A 16025-nucleotide genomic window follows, 5' to 3' on the forward strand; every position below is an offset into this window, starting at 1 on the left:
TGCGAGTATTTATTTGAATGGTCCTCGAGATGCTCTACAGTCAATGAGCGGGAATTGTGCGAGTTTTAATGGAGTTTGTAACGTTTTATGTACGCAAAAAAGTTTCGCACTTTGCAACTGCAGCTGTTGCACTTTGAAAAGCGAAATTTAATGCAACTAAATTAAATGTTATGGGAAGCAATGAATGGAAGCTTTATTTGCAATTTGGAATTACAAAAGATGCGCTTAATTAGCGGGTAATTACTTGAGCAGTTGCACAATAATTAGGTCGAATAAGGCTTGGAAAAGAAATAAAAATTAGTAACAATTTTGATTATTCAAACATAGATAATAATATATATTCCAAAAACTTATGATATATGCTACTCCCAGGAAAAATTTGCTTGGGATTAGATTAACCATAACATTTGCTGCTCTCAGATTTGAATTGCTTTGGTAGATAATATGGTATATTTTTGGTACTATTTAGTATACAAATATACCACATGACATTTGGTATATTAAAGTACGATACACTTGGAAAATCGATATACCAAATATAACTTCCATACGAAATAACTCTGCTATATATAGTACTATGCGATATATTTAGTATATCAATATACTAAATATAGCATTTGGTATATTTAATTGTACATTGTACAACATCTTATACCATCGATATACTAAATCTGACAATTGGTATATTAAAGTATTAATTCGGTATAATTATATGGTATATTTTATTGCTTTCGCATTGTTTTGCATATACTATTAAAATTGGGTAGCCAGCAGACTTGATTCTAGCTTTCTTATATATGTATATTCGTCTTATATAATTGAGTTGCTCCTTAATATAATAAATCTTAAATTAGGATATACTTCCTTAATTGTGACATTTTTATAGCAAGAACTTTTGGAAGTTGTCTTATTTATTAGTTGGTTTTATACTTATTTGTGCAGTGTATATTTCACTGCATTCTGTAACTGTTTTCCACAGCCATTTTCTTTGTTTACTTGCACATTCGCTAATGCCCTTTTCCTTTGGCTCCTTTTTGCACTTTGTATGGCCGCTAAATGTTTGTTTCACTGACTTTATCGCCATGTGCACCTTTTCCAACTAGCTTGTTTGTTTCTTTTGTTTCTGGCTGTTGTTGTTGTTGTTGTTGCCCGTCTTATCGGCCATGTTAAGCTTTGTGTTTACCAACTTTTGCGCGTAAGTTGCAGTTGGAATCGCAGTCTTGAGCAAATACCCAAATTTATTTGTTTGCCATTGCGCGTAGATCTTTAATCTTTAGTTATGGGTCATGTGGGATAAAAAACACTAAGAGAGAGAGAGAGAGAGGGAGAGAGAAGAAACTGAACTGAGAAGTGAGTTTGCATTTAGTAGATGCAGATGAAGAGATTGAGTTGGCGTTGGAGTTAGAGACTTGCTAATTGAAGTGCCCGCTGGAAGGCACGGATAAAAGATAAACAGGCTTCTCCCCAACAGCAGTTTGCAGTTGCATGCCACATCCTCCTCTCTCTCCCCTTTATTCCACGGCTTTCACTTCCTGTCTATTTGTGTGTTCTATAGAAGACCGCCTGCTGAGAGACAGAGAAAAGGGATAAAGAGAGGGAGAGAACTCCAGCTCGAAGCGCACGTTGATTGCCTTCAACTTGACGACAGCTGCTGCATGTGAAAGTGTTTCCTCTCTCCCTCCCTCAGTTCAGCTTTACTTCACTTTATTTTACTTTATGCCGCGCCCACTTGATGTGGCAAAGCACTTTGGAAACTTTGCATTTTAGTTGCCAAGTTATGGAATTTTTATTTCACTTGCCTTGTTTCTGTTGCACTTTTTGAGTGCGCTCCTTAAACTTGTGTGCCGAAAAATATATAAAAACTGTATGCACAACACTCGTCGTCTGTGGCATAATTTTGTATTAATAAGTATGTGGGCAAAATATAGTGTCGTGGCAAGTAGATGATTAAAGGGAGAAGAGAACATGCAACTGGGAGAAATTGTCAAGCATTTAATTGCCAGCGAAACAGACAGTTGCATGCATCACATGCTCAATGCGGTAATTCACTTGGCAACTGGCAAATATTCAACTGAATTATGACTGCTTTTGCTTCTGCCTTTCATTCTCCTCTTTTCCCCTTATGGCACTGTCAACAGTTATGCGTTGTTTATTGCCACAGTTTTTGGTGCTTGTGCTGTTTCTTCTTCTTCTGCTGCTGCCGATTGCCATTTTGCATTACGCTGCCATTTCCCCACTGCGATTGAGTTGCGACTACTTCAGCCTCAGTCTCAACTTCAGCTTCAGCTGCTGCTGCTGCTGCTGTTGACATTGTCGTTTATTTGTCTCTTTTTCTTTGCTCATATGTATGCTATGTGCAATCGAGCACAATAAGTGACACACACACACACACACGCATACGCATGAACACACTCACACACATAAACGCTTACACTCACTTGGAGATAAATCAGGCAAACAAAGTTCACAAATGCTTTATACCCTGTGTTTACTTACTTAAACAATTAGAATGCAGTTTGCAACTATGAATTTAGGTAATTAGTTGCATTATTCACCACTGATATGTTTATAAAAGAACAATCAAATGAGCACTTCATACATAATTAAACAAATGTTACTTCTACGCGTGTAATTAACATTTGCATAAACACAATTGCAGCTTGATTATTTAGACATGCAATTGTCATAAAAATGTTGCAAATTTTTCATAGTTCTGCTAATATTATTTTCATCTTAATTAAACCATCTGGTATATTTTGTACTATGTGGTATATTTAGTATATCGATATGCTGAGTATTACATTTAGTATATTCAAATATATTGTGTATTGTGATCTTAATTGTTTTGTTTAACCATCTGGTATATTTTTTTACTATGTTGTATATTTAGTATATCGATATGCTGAGTTGGTTCACAATCTGGTATATTTTGTATTATGTGGTATATTTAGCATATCAATATGCTGAGTATGACAGTTGGTTCAGAATCTAGTATATTTTGTACTAAGTGGTATATTTAGTATATCGATATTCTGTTAATTGTTAATTGTTTTGGTTAACTGTCTGATATATTTAGTACTATGTGATATATTTAGTAAATCAATATACTGAATATGGCATTTGGTATATTTAAGTAATATTGTAAATAGTGATCCTAATTGTTTAGGTTAACAATCTGCTAAATTTTGTACTATGTGGTTTTTTTAGTCAATATACTGAATATTTAAGTATACTGATATGCCATTTTTTTAAATTTATAATATAAGTTGTACTATATGGTATATCGATATACAGAATGTGGAATTTGGTATATGCATACGGTATATTTATTATATCGATATTACATCAATGATTAATTGACATTTGCCCAAACACAATTACAGCTTGATTATTTGGATAATGAAATTATGATAAGAATGTTGACATTATTTTATAGTTATGCTAATATTATTGTTATCCATAATTATGCCGCTTGATTGCGCTTAACTTTTACAAATATTGTTTTGTCTAGCATAATAGCAACTAAATGATTGGTAATTAATTTAGTTAAAGCTTCAATGGGTAGCAATTGCAGTCAAGGTTTATTGTTATAGCGCAGTCATTAGTTGAATTCATTGTTTATACAGTATAATTCAGAAAAGTGCTTTAATAAGTTAGAAAATTAATAAATAAAGCGCAGAAAAAATGCCATAATTTGCACTTAAATTGAATGCTAAGCGATTAGTGCAAATTGTTTATTTTTGAGTAAACAAATCTGCACAAAATATGCCCATTAATCTTAAGCAAAGATAAGCAATTCGATTTGGTTAAATTTTTGGCATAATTTAGCTGCAATTTCCACCGCTTTAGCTGTGAATTTAGGCGACTCTTTTTGCTGCTCATTTTACAGGATATAGGAGAAACAGATGCTCAATTATAATTGTTGCCAACTTGTCGTTTTCAACACTGACAACTGCTCTGCCTGCAGCTCCTTAGCCTTGGCTCCGCTCCCCCCGTTCTGCTCCACACTTTGGCCTTTGTGATTTTCTTGTTGCATACTTTGGGGCGCAAGCTGATTGTTGCTGCCAGCTCATGTTGCTGCTGCTGTTGCTGTTGTTGTGTGCGTGTGTGTACGTGTTTGCCATGATAAAATTGTATTTTCAATTTATTCCGTTGTTGTCAACAGGCAGAGAGCAATTTCGGTTGAGTTGTTGTTGTCGCAGCAACTGCAACTGAATTGAAATTATGTACGAAAATTGCCAAAATGATTTAAGTGCAGCAACTACCAAATTAGCCGCCCACAAATTGCGTGTGTATGTGTGTGTTTGTGTGAGGGAATCCGAGTATTCGTACTCGTATTTAAACTGAATGACATTCGCATTCGTTTGCGCATAGCGTCAGCAATTACCTTGACTTGCTTTGGCGTCCAGTTACAGCCACAAAATGACTGTGTGAAGCAGTCAGTCCAGACAGCTCTTTTAATTTAACTGACAGCTATTAATAAAATAAAGCTAACACCCCGCTTTTCCCTTTTTAAAAGAACTCTGTGAATACTCTCGAATGACTAAACATAAATTTTGTTATATTTATCGCACAAGGGACACGAGTTCATGACTCGATGACGTCATCTCAACAACCTTGCCAATTGCACTCAAACAAACGCAAAGCTCACTCAACTCAGAGAGAGAATGAAAGAGAGTGCAAAATTGAGAGCACAACTGAATCCAGCTGTGTGTGTTTTTTCTGTTTTTTTGGCTGCTCATTTTGTGGGGCAAGGCACTAACAGGCAAAGGCCTGCCCGAATTGTGTTGTGTGCTGCCTTTAGTTGTCTGTGTGTGTGTGTGTGTGTTGTTCTTTAAATTAATTAAAAGTGTATGACAAAACAATAAGCGTTGACCTTGTTTCACCAACGCACACACACATACACACTTATACTTGCATCAAAATGTGTTTGTTTGTTTGACTTAATGGCGTGTCCATATGTTAAGAGGCGTTGTCGGCAGCTTTGGCTTTGCCTTTTCCTCTTGTGGCTTTTCCTAATGAGCATTGCTCAACCCCTTTCCCCTCTCTTCGCCTGCTCCAATAAGTAGGCAACAACAACAACACGCAGTCAGCGTTTCAGGCGCATTTTCACTCCAAAAAGCAACAACACAGCAATAACAAAGCGACAGCCGTCGCTTATTTTTCTCTCCTCTTGTTTTTTCTTTTTTCGCGCGCGCTTTGTTTGCCCAACAACTCGGAGTGAATTGTGTGCCCTCTGTTAACTGCGGGTTAACAGTTACAAACGAAGCCCCGCTCTCTCTCTCTCTCTCTGTCACCTCCCTTCGTTCCCTTCGCATTCGCATAATTGCATTTGTCTTTCACATTCATATTCGCGTTCGCTTTCGATGTTTTGTTTCGCTGCGTGTGCGTCAGAATATTTAACGCATTTGCCTTTGCCTGTTAATACTCTCCTTTTGCTGCCTTTTTTTTACGGTATATTTCTCTTGTCATGTTACTTGGTCACATTGAATTTTAAATATTGATAAATTTGCTTATTAAGGAAGTAGTACATTTGATTTGATGTTAATGTATTACTTTACTGATATTGAGAACTATTGATTTAATATTTTACTCGCAGTAATTGAAATTAATTATAAATATTTTGTTGCAGAAACTGCAGGAAATTAATTTGTTTAACTTAATAATTAGTTTATTTTGTAATCAAAGCAAAGAGTAAAATTGATTTTATTCTAATGCCGTGTTTAATTGATGCCAATTAATAACTGTGATTATATATTTTGACATTTCCATTACAACCAACAAACAATTGATTTGGTTTTGTAGGCAGACATATGACTTTTTTAAATTTTTGAGTTCAATTGATTTAGTGTCTCATTTTTTAATTGAACTTCTTTTGGTTCTCAATAATTTTTTTATTTAGTAATTCAATTTAACAGAAAGTTTTGTTGATATTTATCTATAAATATGAATATCATATTGAGCTCCTATTAGTTCTGAACAATTTGATTATTAAATTATTTACTTTAAGAAAAAGTATTATTGATATTTATCGTATTTATTTATTTAACATCATAGACTGATATTTCAATTAATACAAAAAAATGGATTAATCATTGAAAAAGTGTATTTAGTAGCCGTTGCTAGTGGTTTTTTTTCTTGCCTTGTAAAGAACCACAATATTTTCGCTGCAGTTTTCGCTTTTTTTCGCGTTCGCGTTTTTGGTGACGCGTTACACACATATTTAAATATCGTTAAAGTTGTTGCCCATTGTTGATGTTGTCGTCGCTGTTATTGTTATCGTCGTTGTTGTTGTTGTTGTTGTTGCTGTTGCTTTCGTTGTCGTTGCTTTAGTTGTTGTAGTTGGCGTCGCGCTGCGTGCAGTTGTTGTTTTTCATGCTGCTTGTGGTTGTGGCAACTCGATTATTTTTCATAATTATTTTTTGCGTTTTCATCAGCCAAAATGAAACTTTGTCACCGTCACACACGCCGTATGCGTAATATTTCATATCGTTATGCATGCGTCGCGTGTTCGTTCTTTCCCCCCCTTTAAGAAGCAACATGAGATGTGTTTTGCTATGCTTCCAGGCAAATGTGTGTTGTTTTCTCTCTCTGTGTGTGTGTTTGTGTGACACACTTTTTGAAGCAATTAAAAGCTGTCGTGTTATTTTTATTTTAATTATAAAACTATCGTAGTATGCTAATTTAGGGAGCTCTGCTTGCCTTAATCTAGCTTAGAAGAGGGGACTAAATACAGTTAAGCATAAGCCGATTAAAGACTTTTTCCCCTCCCCCTTCCCATCCTCTAAAAAGGACTTTTAACTGCTCGCATTCGCACGTTTTTCCCAAAAAAATATTTTTGCACATTTTCAAAGTTTTTTTTCGCAGCAATTTTAGTGGGAAAAACAATGAAATTTACCCTGTAACGAGCTCTTGAAGTAAAGCTGGCATATTTCTCTTAATACCTGTAAAGTGTCTATGTAGTCGTGTATACCCGCTTAGCAGAAACAAACTTGCATTTAATTGACTGCTAAGCGGCTTTTGGAACTACAAAACTCGCTCGATTTCTGTGGTTTTGTCCCAATATTTTTGCACATTTTAATTGTTATTTGGAATTGCCCTTCCACACACACACACAAACATACACTTACACACACACTTCTAGCATTGACAGTTGCAATACGAGTTGAAACTCGAATCAGTTGCGTCCACAAAATGCTAATTAACGGTGCCCAATGGCAACTGGCAGTGCAATTATAGAATTGAAGTTGTCTGTAAAACTCATTTAAATGCATGGCAAACACACAGGAAAGGAAAAACTCAAGCAAAGCACAACTAAGCAATACCCTAGAAGTGAACAAAAGTTTATAAAGAAGTTGATAAAGCAAAGTAGTGTCAAAGAGTGTGTAAAACTTGTTGATACCCCACTCACAAAAACAATTAAAAGTAGTTTTTTGTGCGCTTGAAAATGATGCAAATTTCCGACCTGCCACACAGAAAGTTGTTTTCTACACAGTAGCTTTGCTCATTATCAACAACATAATCAAGCACTTAGAACGGGCAACAACAGCAACTGAAGTGCTACGTGTGAATGTGTGTAGGTGTGCAGGTGTGTAGTTGTGTAGGTGTGTGTGTGTGTGTCTTAGCTGATTAGCAAGAAGAGCAGACGCCAACAGCAAAAGCAACAGCAACAACAAGCGAGAGCGGCAGCTTTGCCAATTGTTGGCAGTAATTAACAAACACAGACAGAGCAGAGAGTACAAAATAGTTGAGTACACACACACACATACACACTCACACATATGAACTGCTTGCTCACACGTGACGTCACGCACAAGTGAGAGTGACGAAACACTTAAGCGTTAAATGCACCCAGCAAAACTCGGCTGCTGCTCCACATCTTGTGTGTGGCTCAGGTGTCATTGCGTGTGCAACGCTGCGTATGCGCCATAATTTTACTCACTCACTTCCTCCTCTCCCGCTCTCTGTCTCACTCTCCCTCCCTTCGCTTCCCTTATTGCTGCGACGTGCTCGTGTAAGCGTGCATGTTTAATTTGGCATTGCATACTTTGCGGCGCTCGCCAAATGGCAAATGCATTTTAATTCCTTATACAATATTCGCAGTCAGTGTGAAAGAGAGACAGTGAGAGAGAGAGAGAGAGAGAGAGAGGGAAGGAAACTTTATTTTATTACATTTGCCATTTCATTTAATGCCAACTGCAACGGCGATAAAGTTCACAACTTGTTGGTGTTCGCGGTGCAAGTGCTGCACTTTAAGGTCGTAAAGTGCCACCAAATGCTGCCGATGCTGATGCGAAAGCTGTTAAGCTGCCTTTGCCGAATATCGAATATATATGTAAGATTTGCAAATCATACACGGCATAAAATATTTATTGTTAATAATTGAACAGCTGCAATACTTGAAAGAGCATCTATTAATATTCAATAATTTAGCATTTCTTGAGCTAAAAATGTATTGCTATGAATTCCATTTTATTTCCTTAAGTAAATAGAACTCAGCTTGAAAAATATTATACTAGCATAATTTCATTTTGAATTTAAATATTAATATTCAAAAATTTCTTAAGCTAAAAGCGACATTTTCATAGTTTAGTGGGGAATGAGAAAAGTTCTTTCTTAGCTTGAAAAATATTTTTATAACTCATTTCGAGTCTTATCACATCAACGGATATGGATATCGCTGTTTTCCGTTGAACTTCAATCTTTTTTGTCATTCTATAATTGCATTTTCAATTTAAATATGAATATTAATTAATTTCTCAAGCTGAAAATGACTTGCTTCACATTTCAAAAGTTTATTGCGGAATAAGAAGAGAACTTTTCTTTTATAACTTAAAGTAAACACAACTGCAGCAAATGCAAGATAAACTTAATTAACCATTTCGATACTGATTTTGTAATTGAAAAGTTGCTTTTTCAATTTAAATATGAATATTGAATTATTTCTTAAGCTCAATGCACGTTGATTCACATTTCAATATTTTATTTCGGAGTAAGAAATATTTTTCGTTTGCTTTTTCTTTTATGGCTTTTTAAAACACATGAAATATTAAAATTAGTTAAATATGAGAGAAGATATATTCTTTATATATATTTTTGCTTTACCATTTGGCTTACTTATCTTTATCTGTATTGCACTTTTAATTTAAATAGGTTTTTAGGCTATGAAACATTGATTAACTTCACATATTAATAGTTTATTGAGAAATTTCTCCGTTGACATTCGTTTTTATTTAATTAAAGTAAACATAGCTGCAGCCAAGCTTAATACTTTTAATTGCTTTTTTCAATATGTATTATGTAATTGCATAATTAAACATTTAATTGCTTGATTTGTTAAGCTAGTTGTGATTTACTTTACATATTAGTAGTTTATTGGGGAATAAGAACAGTTGTAATTGTTATTAGCTAAAGAAAACTTAATTGATGGCAGACATGCCAAATATTTTTACTTACTCGCTTAAATTCATTTTATATAATTGCATAATTGCATTTTCAATTTAAAAATTAAAATTGAATTATGTCTTAGGTTAGTTATGTTAATATCTTCTTTCTATAATAATAGTTTATTGGGGATTAAAGAAATTTCTTGACTGCAGCCATGCAAAATAATGTTAATTATTCATTTAAATCTGTATTGTGTAATTGCATAATTGCATTTTTAATTTAACTTTAATTGTGTCTCTTTTAATATATGTTTACAGATTAAGTATGTATTTTACTTTTCAATTTTAATGTAATACGTATACGTAATTATAGTTGATTAATATGTAATTGTAACGTAGTCTCGATTATTATTGTACTTTATATATATAGTAATTTGCATGTATATTCATTTAATTTTTGACTGTATTCTTTCTCTTTCTTTTATACCATTATTTATCGTAATTGCCTGTTCTTGTAAACGTTTGTTGTTGTCCTCTCATCTGTCGTTTATCTCTGTATGTGTGTTTGTCTTCGTGCTGTAGCATTTTGGAGAACAAAATCAGGTTCGTAGTTTTGTTTTTTATGTTTTGTACTTTTCTGTATTAATCCCCAAATGATATTGAAATACTAAACCCCTTGAGTAGACGTGCTCGTTATTGGTCGCTATTGAAATTGTATGCTAATATTTGATATTTGTTATCTATTCACTCGACAGGCAACAGTCGCTGCTGTCGGACGAACAGGCCAAGGAAGTTGAGCAGATATTGAACGCATCGCCGAATGTGAGCGTGGCTGTTGCTGCCGTTGTTGCCACTGCAACATCGCCGACCAGCGCCAAGAATCTCAACAGCGAGGAGCCAAAGCAGGACATACAAATTGCCGCTGTCCCAGCGGTCGTCAAGGAGGAAGAAGACGACGACGAAGTCAGAGTAATCGAAGAAGAGAACGAAGAGGAGGAAGACGAACAGCACCAACAACAGCAGCAGCAACTAGAGGAAGACTTTGACTCGGATGACGTGGAAGCTGTGGACATTGTGGGCATTGGTCATGCACCGGCAACAGTTGCAACTCCAGCCACGTTGAATGCCACCTTCGTGAAGGCGGATAGCACGGAGACAGAAACAACAACAACGACGACAACAACTCCGTCGACAGCAACAGCAACAACCACAAGGCACGACGACGACGAACCCGAGTGGCTACGTGATGTGCTCGAGGCACCAAAGCGCAGTCTAGAGAATCTGCTAATAAACAACACGAACAACAACTCGACACCAGCGCACGTCGAGAATGGCTACGAATCCATCGAGACCCCTGGCAAACATTCCGACTTGAATCAAACGTATGTGACTGGTGAATCGCTGCACGAATCGATTGTATCCGTCGAGTCCACGCAATCGGATGCGACATTCAATCAAACGACAACCATCGATGACAGCATCATCTCGAGCAAACACAACTCAACCTATTCGCTAGCGGATGTCGAACAGCCGACGACAAGTTCAACCCAGGTGCTAAGCACCGGCATCACTGAGCTAGACGATAGCCAGTATTATATACCCGAATATCCGCCGGTTAGGAGCAAGGAGGTGCTCGTCGAGGCCGGTGTGCATTACTTTGAGGATGGCAACTTTTGGATGGAAGTGCCAGGTAGGTCGAGGTGGCTGGCTCCACACTTTTTAAGCCGTTGCACTAAGCTCGCCCCTTTCAAACTTCTAAAAGGTCTGCTAGACTTTGATGACGACGACTGCTCCTATCCACCGATCACCGTACGCAAGAATCCCAAGGTACGCTTCAGCTCCGGCCCCATACACGTCTATTCCACATTCTCAGTGACCGACTACGATCGCCGCAATGAAGATGTCGATCCAGTGGCCGCTTCGGCCGAATACGAGCTGGAGAAGCGTGTGGAGAAGATGCACGTCTTCCCCGTTGAATTGATGAAGGGACCCGAGGGTTTAGGTCTCAGCATTATTGGCATGGGCGTTGGCGCCGATGCGGGTCTAGAGAAATTGGGTATATTCGTCAAGACGATCACCGACAACGGCGCCGCAGCACGCGACGGACGCATTCAAGTAAGTAAAAGTTAAGTTCTTTCGAAGGAACTTTTCTATAAACGCTTTCCATTTGCAGGTTAACGATCAGATCATCGAAGTAGACGGCAAGAGTTTGGTGGGTGTGACACAAGCCTATGCAGCTTCGGTGTTGCGCAACACTTCCGGTCTAGTCAAATTCCAAATTGGACGCGAACGCGATCCCGAAAACTCCGAGGTGGCACAGCTTATACGATTGAGTCTACAGGCTGATCGAGAAAAGGAAGAACGCATCAAGCGGTGAGCTATGAGATTAATCATCTTTTTTTATACCCGCTACTCGTAGGATAGGCAGGAAATGTATGCGAGAGTCAAAAGGAGGCAATTCCGACCCTATATACATATATATAGTATTCCTTGTTAATCATGTCCGTCTGTCTGTCTGTCCGTCCGTATGAACACCTAGAACTCAGAGACGGAGATCTGCTAATAGACAATCTAGTATATTTTGTACTCTGTGGTATATTTCACTGTATCGATATAGCAAATATATTCGGTATATTTTAGTACTTTTGTAGTATATTAAATTGGTATACTTTTAGAATATGGTTTTATAAAAACTAGTAGTAAAAACACAGTTGCTTGGAAAAAAACGTTTACTGCTAACGGGCTTTGGATGACAACAGAATACCAGTATTGTCTATGGTATATTTTACTTGTAGTACTATATCGATATACCAAATATATTCAGTATATTTCCAATATATTAATTTTGGATATTTTTAGAATATGGATTTATTTGAAATGGGTAGCGGGTATCTCACAGTCGAGTTCGTTCGACAAAGCTTTCTTACTTGTTTTATTACTTCAATTACAATTCGCTCTCTCTTTCTTTTACCCACAGTCAACAAGAGGAATATCTGCGTCGCACACTCGACTACTCCGAGGACTCCACACAGCCGGTGTCGGCGAATTCGAGTGTTTGCGAGGGACCCTCGAGTCCGGTACAAGTCGAACATCCCATGGAGGTCGAGGCCACACACTCGCAGGAAGTGGAGTCGCTTAAGCGGCTCCTGCAGGAGGTATGTGCCTCGAAGATCAGAAAGACAAAGAAATACTCTATTTGCAGCTGTGCTAAAATCGTGTTCTCTTTCTCTCCTTTTGCTGAATTTCAAAATTTGTTTATACCAACGCGGATATTGAAACGCAGCATAAAGCGGTAATTGGTCATAAAACGTTAAAAGATACTCAAAATATAATTCAATTGATTAAGAAATGTCTGCAAAAGACACTAAATTATATGTAGAGCACATTTCGCCAAGTTATCTTCTTAGTTTGTTTTTGCATTTATAATTTTATTGACACGAACTGAAAGCAATTGCGTTAGGGGTATTCACTTTTAGTAAATTTGATTAAGACCCAGTACTGAAATTGTTTTAAATTGAATACGAAATTATTGGTTGACACTTTTGATCATTAGTTTAAACTGTTTTATTATTTGCAATTTTTAAAGCAAAAGTACTGGGTCTCTTCTTAACAATTTGTTTCACTTTTTTTATGATTTATTTTGATTTTGTTTCCCTCTTTCCCTCCAGAGCGAAATGGGTTGCCTGGTTAAAGAAGAAATTATACAAAATCTGAAACGCAAGGTTTGTTTATGCTTTTGATTTCATTATCTTATGTTTATCATCCATTCCATTTCATCATTGAAATCATCTCATGCATTGCACTTAATTGTTGATATTATATTTTGAAATTAAAATTAATTGAGATGTCTTCCCCATCTATAGCTGGTGAAGCTCGAGACGACGGGCAATGAGAACGAGTTGCTTAGCGAGCGGCTGCGTCAAAGCGAGCGAGAGCTGGGCAACATCAAGAAGGAGGCAGCGAATCTGCAGAACATGCTGCAGCAATCGCAGGCTCAGTACATGGCCCTCGATAAGAAGTACAACAAGGCAAAGCGACTAGTGCGAGAGTATCAGCAACGTGAGCTGGACATGTGCCATCGCGAGGAGTTCTACCAGCAGCTGCTGCAGGAGAAGGACACCGAATACAATGCGCTGGTCAAGAAGCTCAAGGATCGCGTGATCAATCTCGAGCATGAGCTGCAGGAGACACAACGCAAAGCGGGTTTCCCCGTTGGGTTGCCCTATGACAGTGCCACCTTGAAGTTGACGCCACAAATGATGCGCAAGACGCCGCCAAAGCCGTTGTTCCACAAACTGGAAACCGAACTCTCAGATACGGAAATTTCGGATCTTTCGCCCGATGGCGATGGCGTCAAGACCGCAACTGTGGAGCGTAAAGTTCCGGTCAAGGATGAATTGGATGCAGCGGTGCCACAGCATGAGTTGCTTGACAATTCGGTGAACAAGACAAAGATCGAGCTGGGTGAGTAGTTCATCCAAAGTTTTATATCTCAAAAAGTCTTCCCTCCAAAAAAAAAAGAGAAAAGAAAGTGCAAATCTGTTCTTCAGCTTTTCACGCACATCATCAAATTATGATATTATTATTATTAGTTTATGTTCTTTTTGTATTTTGTTCGATTGCTGCGCTTACGTCTGAGTGTATTTTTTATCATTCTACTTTGTTCTTTTCTTCATTCTCTCTTCTCTTTGTGTGCGTGTGTGTGCGTGTTTTAATTGCTGCCAACTCGCTTTGATTTCTATATGTGTGTGTTTGGTCTTATTGTTCGCCTTCTGCGTGTTCGTTCGCTCGTCGTGTTTTACGCCTTGTTCGTTTGATTTGTGATTGCCACGCCTCCTCCACGCCACACACTCATCCACCACCAACACCAACATCCAATCCACATTCCACTACACATTCCTCACACACATTCACTTTACAATGCAAACGAATCCGCAACGATAAACTAAACCAAAGCCTCCCGTGGTGGTCTAGCAAATCGCCAGCTGCCCTCAGCGGCAACAGTTGTCGCCAATGGCAGCAGCAACATCGTGATCAGCAACGGCGGCAGCAACAGCAACGAACTCCTCTCCAATGGCAATCTCAGCAAGCGCAGCCGCAGCAACAGTCGCAGCTCCGACTGCACGCTCGACGACAGCGACGACGATGAAGCCGTCGAATTGGAACAATCTCCGCTGAATCCTATGGCTGGGACACACGACAGCATCAGTTTGTCGAATGGCAACTCGCATCTGCTGGCGAATGTCAACAATCTGTTGCAACATCATCCGCCTGCCTCGAATGCAGCCATTGGCAGCGGCATTCTGCCGCCATCGAACGGACATCTGGGCACAACAACAGCTATTTTGCTCAACTCGACGTCATCGGCTTCGTCCAGCTCATCGAATCAGTCAACGGCACGTGAGGCGCAGATCAATCAACTCTACGCTCAGGTGCACAAGGATCCCAGCAAGCAGCAGCAGCATCAACAGCAACAGCAGCAACAACAACAACAGCAGCAGCAACAGCAATCGAGTTTGTTCAAGAACTCGTTGGGTTCCCCAGCGGACAATGCGGGCGGCTTGAATGATTTCCATCGCGGCAGCATGACAACCTTTGGCACTGGGGCAGCCAGCAGCAGTGCCAGCAATCGTGATCTCAACAGCTCATACGATTCGATCTTGGGCTCCAACGATAAGCTCTCGGAAAACGATCAGGCCGAGAACTGGATGTATCCGAGTCGACGTCGTGTGACTCCGAATGGAGGCAGCAGCAAGTTGCCTGGTTCCAGTTTCACCGAGCAGCTCAATCAGGCGCTCTCCGATCGCGAGAGGTGGGTGTAATACAACACAACAGTACACTGTTATACACAAAAAAATCGAGAACTGTTATACAGCAACTGTTATACAACAATTGTTATACAAAAACTGTTCTACCAAAACAACTGTTATACAACAAACTGTTATACAAAAACAACTGTTATACTGTTGCAGGCGTCTCGGTGACGGCTCGTCGCGTCACTCCAGCGACGATTACACGGAGATCAACAAGAGCCAAAGCGCCGCCGCCATCAACTGCAAGACGCTGATCAACGAGATTCGCCAGGCGGTCAACGAAGCGCAGCCAAAAGGTGAACAAACTAATGAAAAACTAAAAAAAAAAACAACAAAATTTAGCACAGAACTCTTGAATGAACGACTTCTGCAACTGGTTCCAGTTCCGGTGCCAGACTAACACGATATTCTTTTTTCCCCCTCTTTTGAAGAAGTAGACACGAAAATCTGATCATTATTGCCATCATATTTCATGTGTACATAAAACTCAGCATACGCTCAGAAAACTGTAATACTAATCCCAAAACCTACCAAAACAAGTGTTATACTCAAATTATTACTGTTATATCATATATATATTGAACGTTGACGTTAATGCGTGTTCTATCATTAAATACTTATATAACCAAGTTATCCAGAGCGTTCATTGACCATTGACTGTTATACTGTACTGTTATAAACCATCATATATAACTCATCAATATGTATATCTACTATCTTGATCTATCTTTCTGTGTCTCAACATTCATCTGGTGCTTAAGTTAAAAAACTAACAATATTTACTTTTCTCTCCGCGCTTTCTCTCTACCGCTACCGCTACTAACAA

The 16025-nt window shown here is 38.4% G+C and overlaps 1 protein-coding gene across 12 annotated transcripts in view; it reads left to right on the forward strand.

Annotated features, from left to right (window-relative positions):
• LOC133840940 (uncharacterized) overlaps window positions 1-16025 on the forward strand; it is a 47516-nt gene that overhangs the window by 24932 nt on the left and 6559 nt on the right. For 3 of the 12 annotated variants that reach the window (XM_062273152.1, XM_062273155.1, XM_062273163.1), the window contains exons 3-11: window positions 9969-9989; window positions 10142-11076; window positions 11149-11501; window positions 11560-11759; window positions 12364-12541; window positions 13055-13108; window positions 13250-13850; window positions 14343-15198; window positions 15359-15495. In XM_062273152.1, the coding sequence (XP_062129136.1) occupies window positions 9969-9989; window positions 10142-11076; window positions 11149-11501; window positions 11560-11759; window positions 12364-12541; window positions 13055-13108; window positions 13250-13850; window positions 14343-15198; window positions 15359-15495 (3335 nt within the window). Of the gene's footprint in view, window positions 1-9968; window positions 9990-10141; window positions 11077-11148; window positions 11502-11559; window positions 11760-12363; window positions 12542-13054; window positions 13109-13249; window positions 13851-14342; window positions 15199-15358; window positions 15496-16025 lie in introns of those variants that run through there. The other 9 variants (XM_062273162.1, XM_062273160.1, XM_062273161.1 and 6 more) reach the window with 6 other exon arrangements.

Source organism: Drosophila sulfurigaster, chromosome 3, assembly GCF_023558435.1.
Source record: "Drosophila sulfurigaster albostrigata strain 15112-1811.04 chromosome 3, ASM2355843v2, whole genome shotgun sequence".
In the NCBI taxonomy this organism is placed as follows: Eukaryota; Metazoa; Arthropoda; class Insecta; order Diptera; family Drosophilidae; genus Drosophila; species Drosophila sulfurigaster.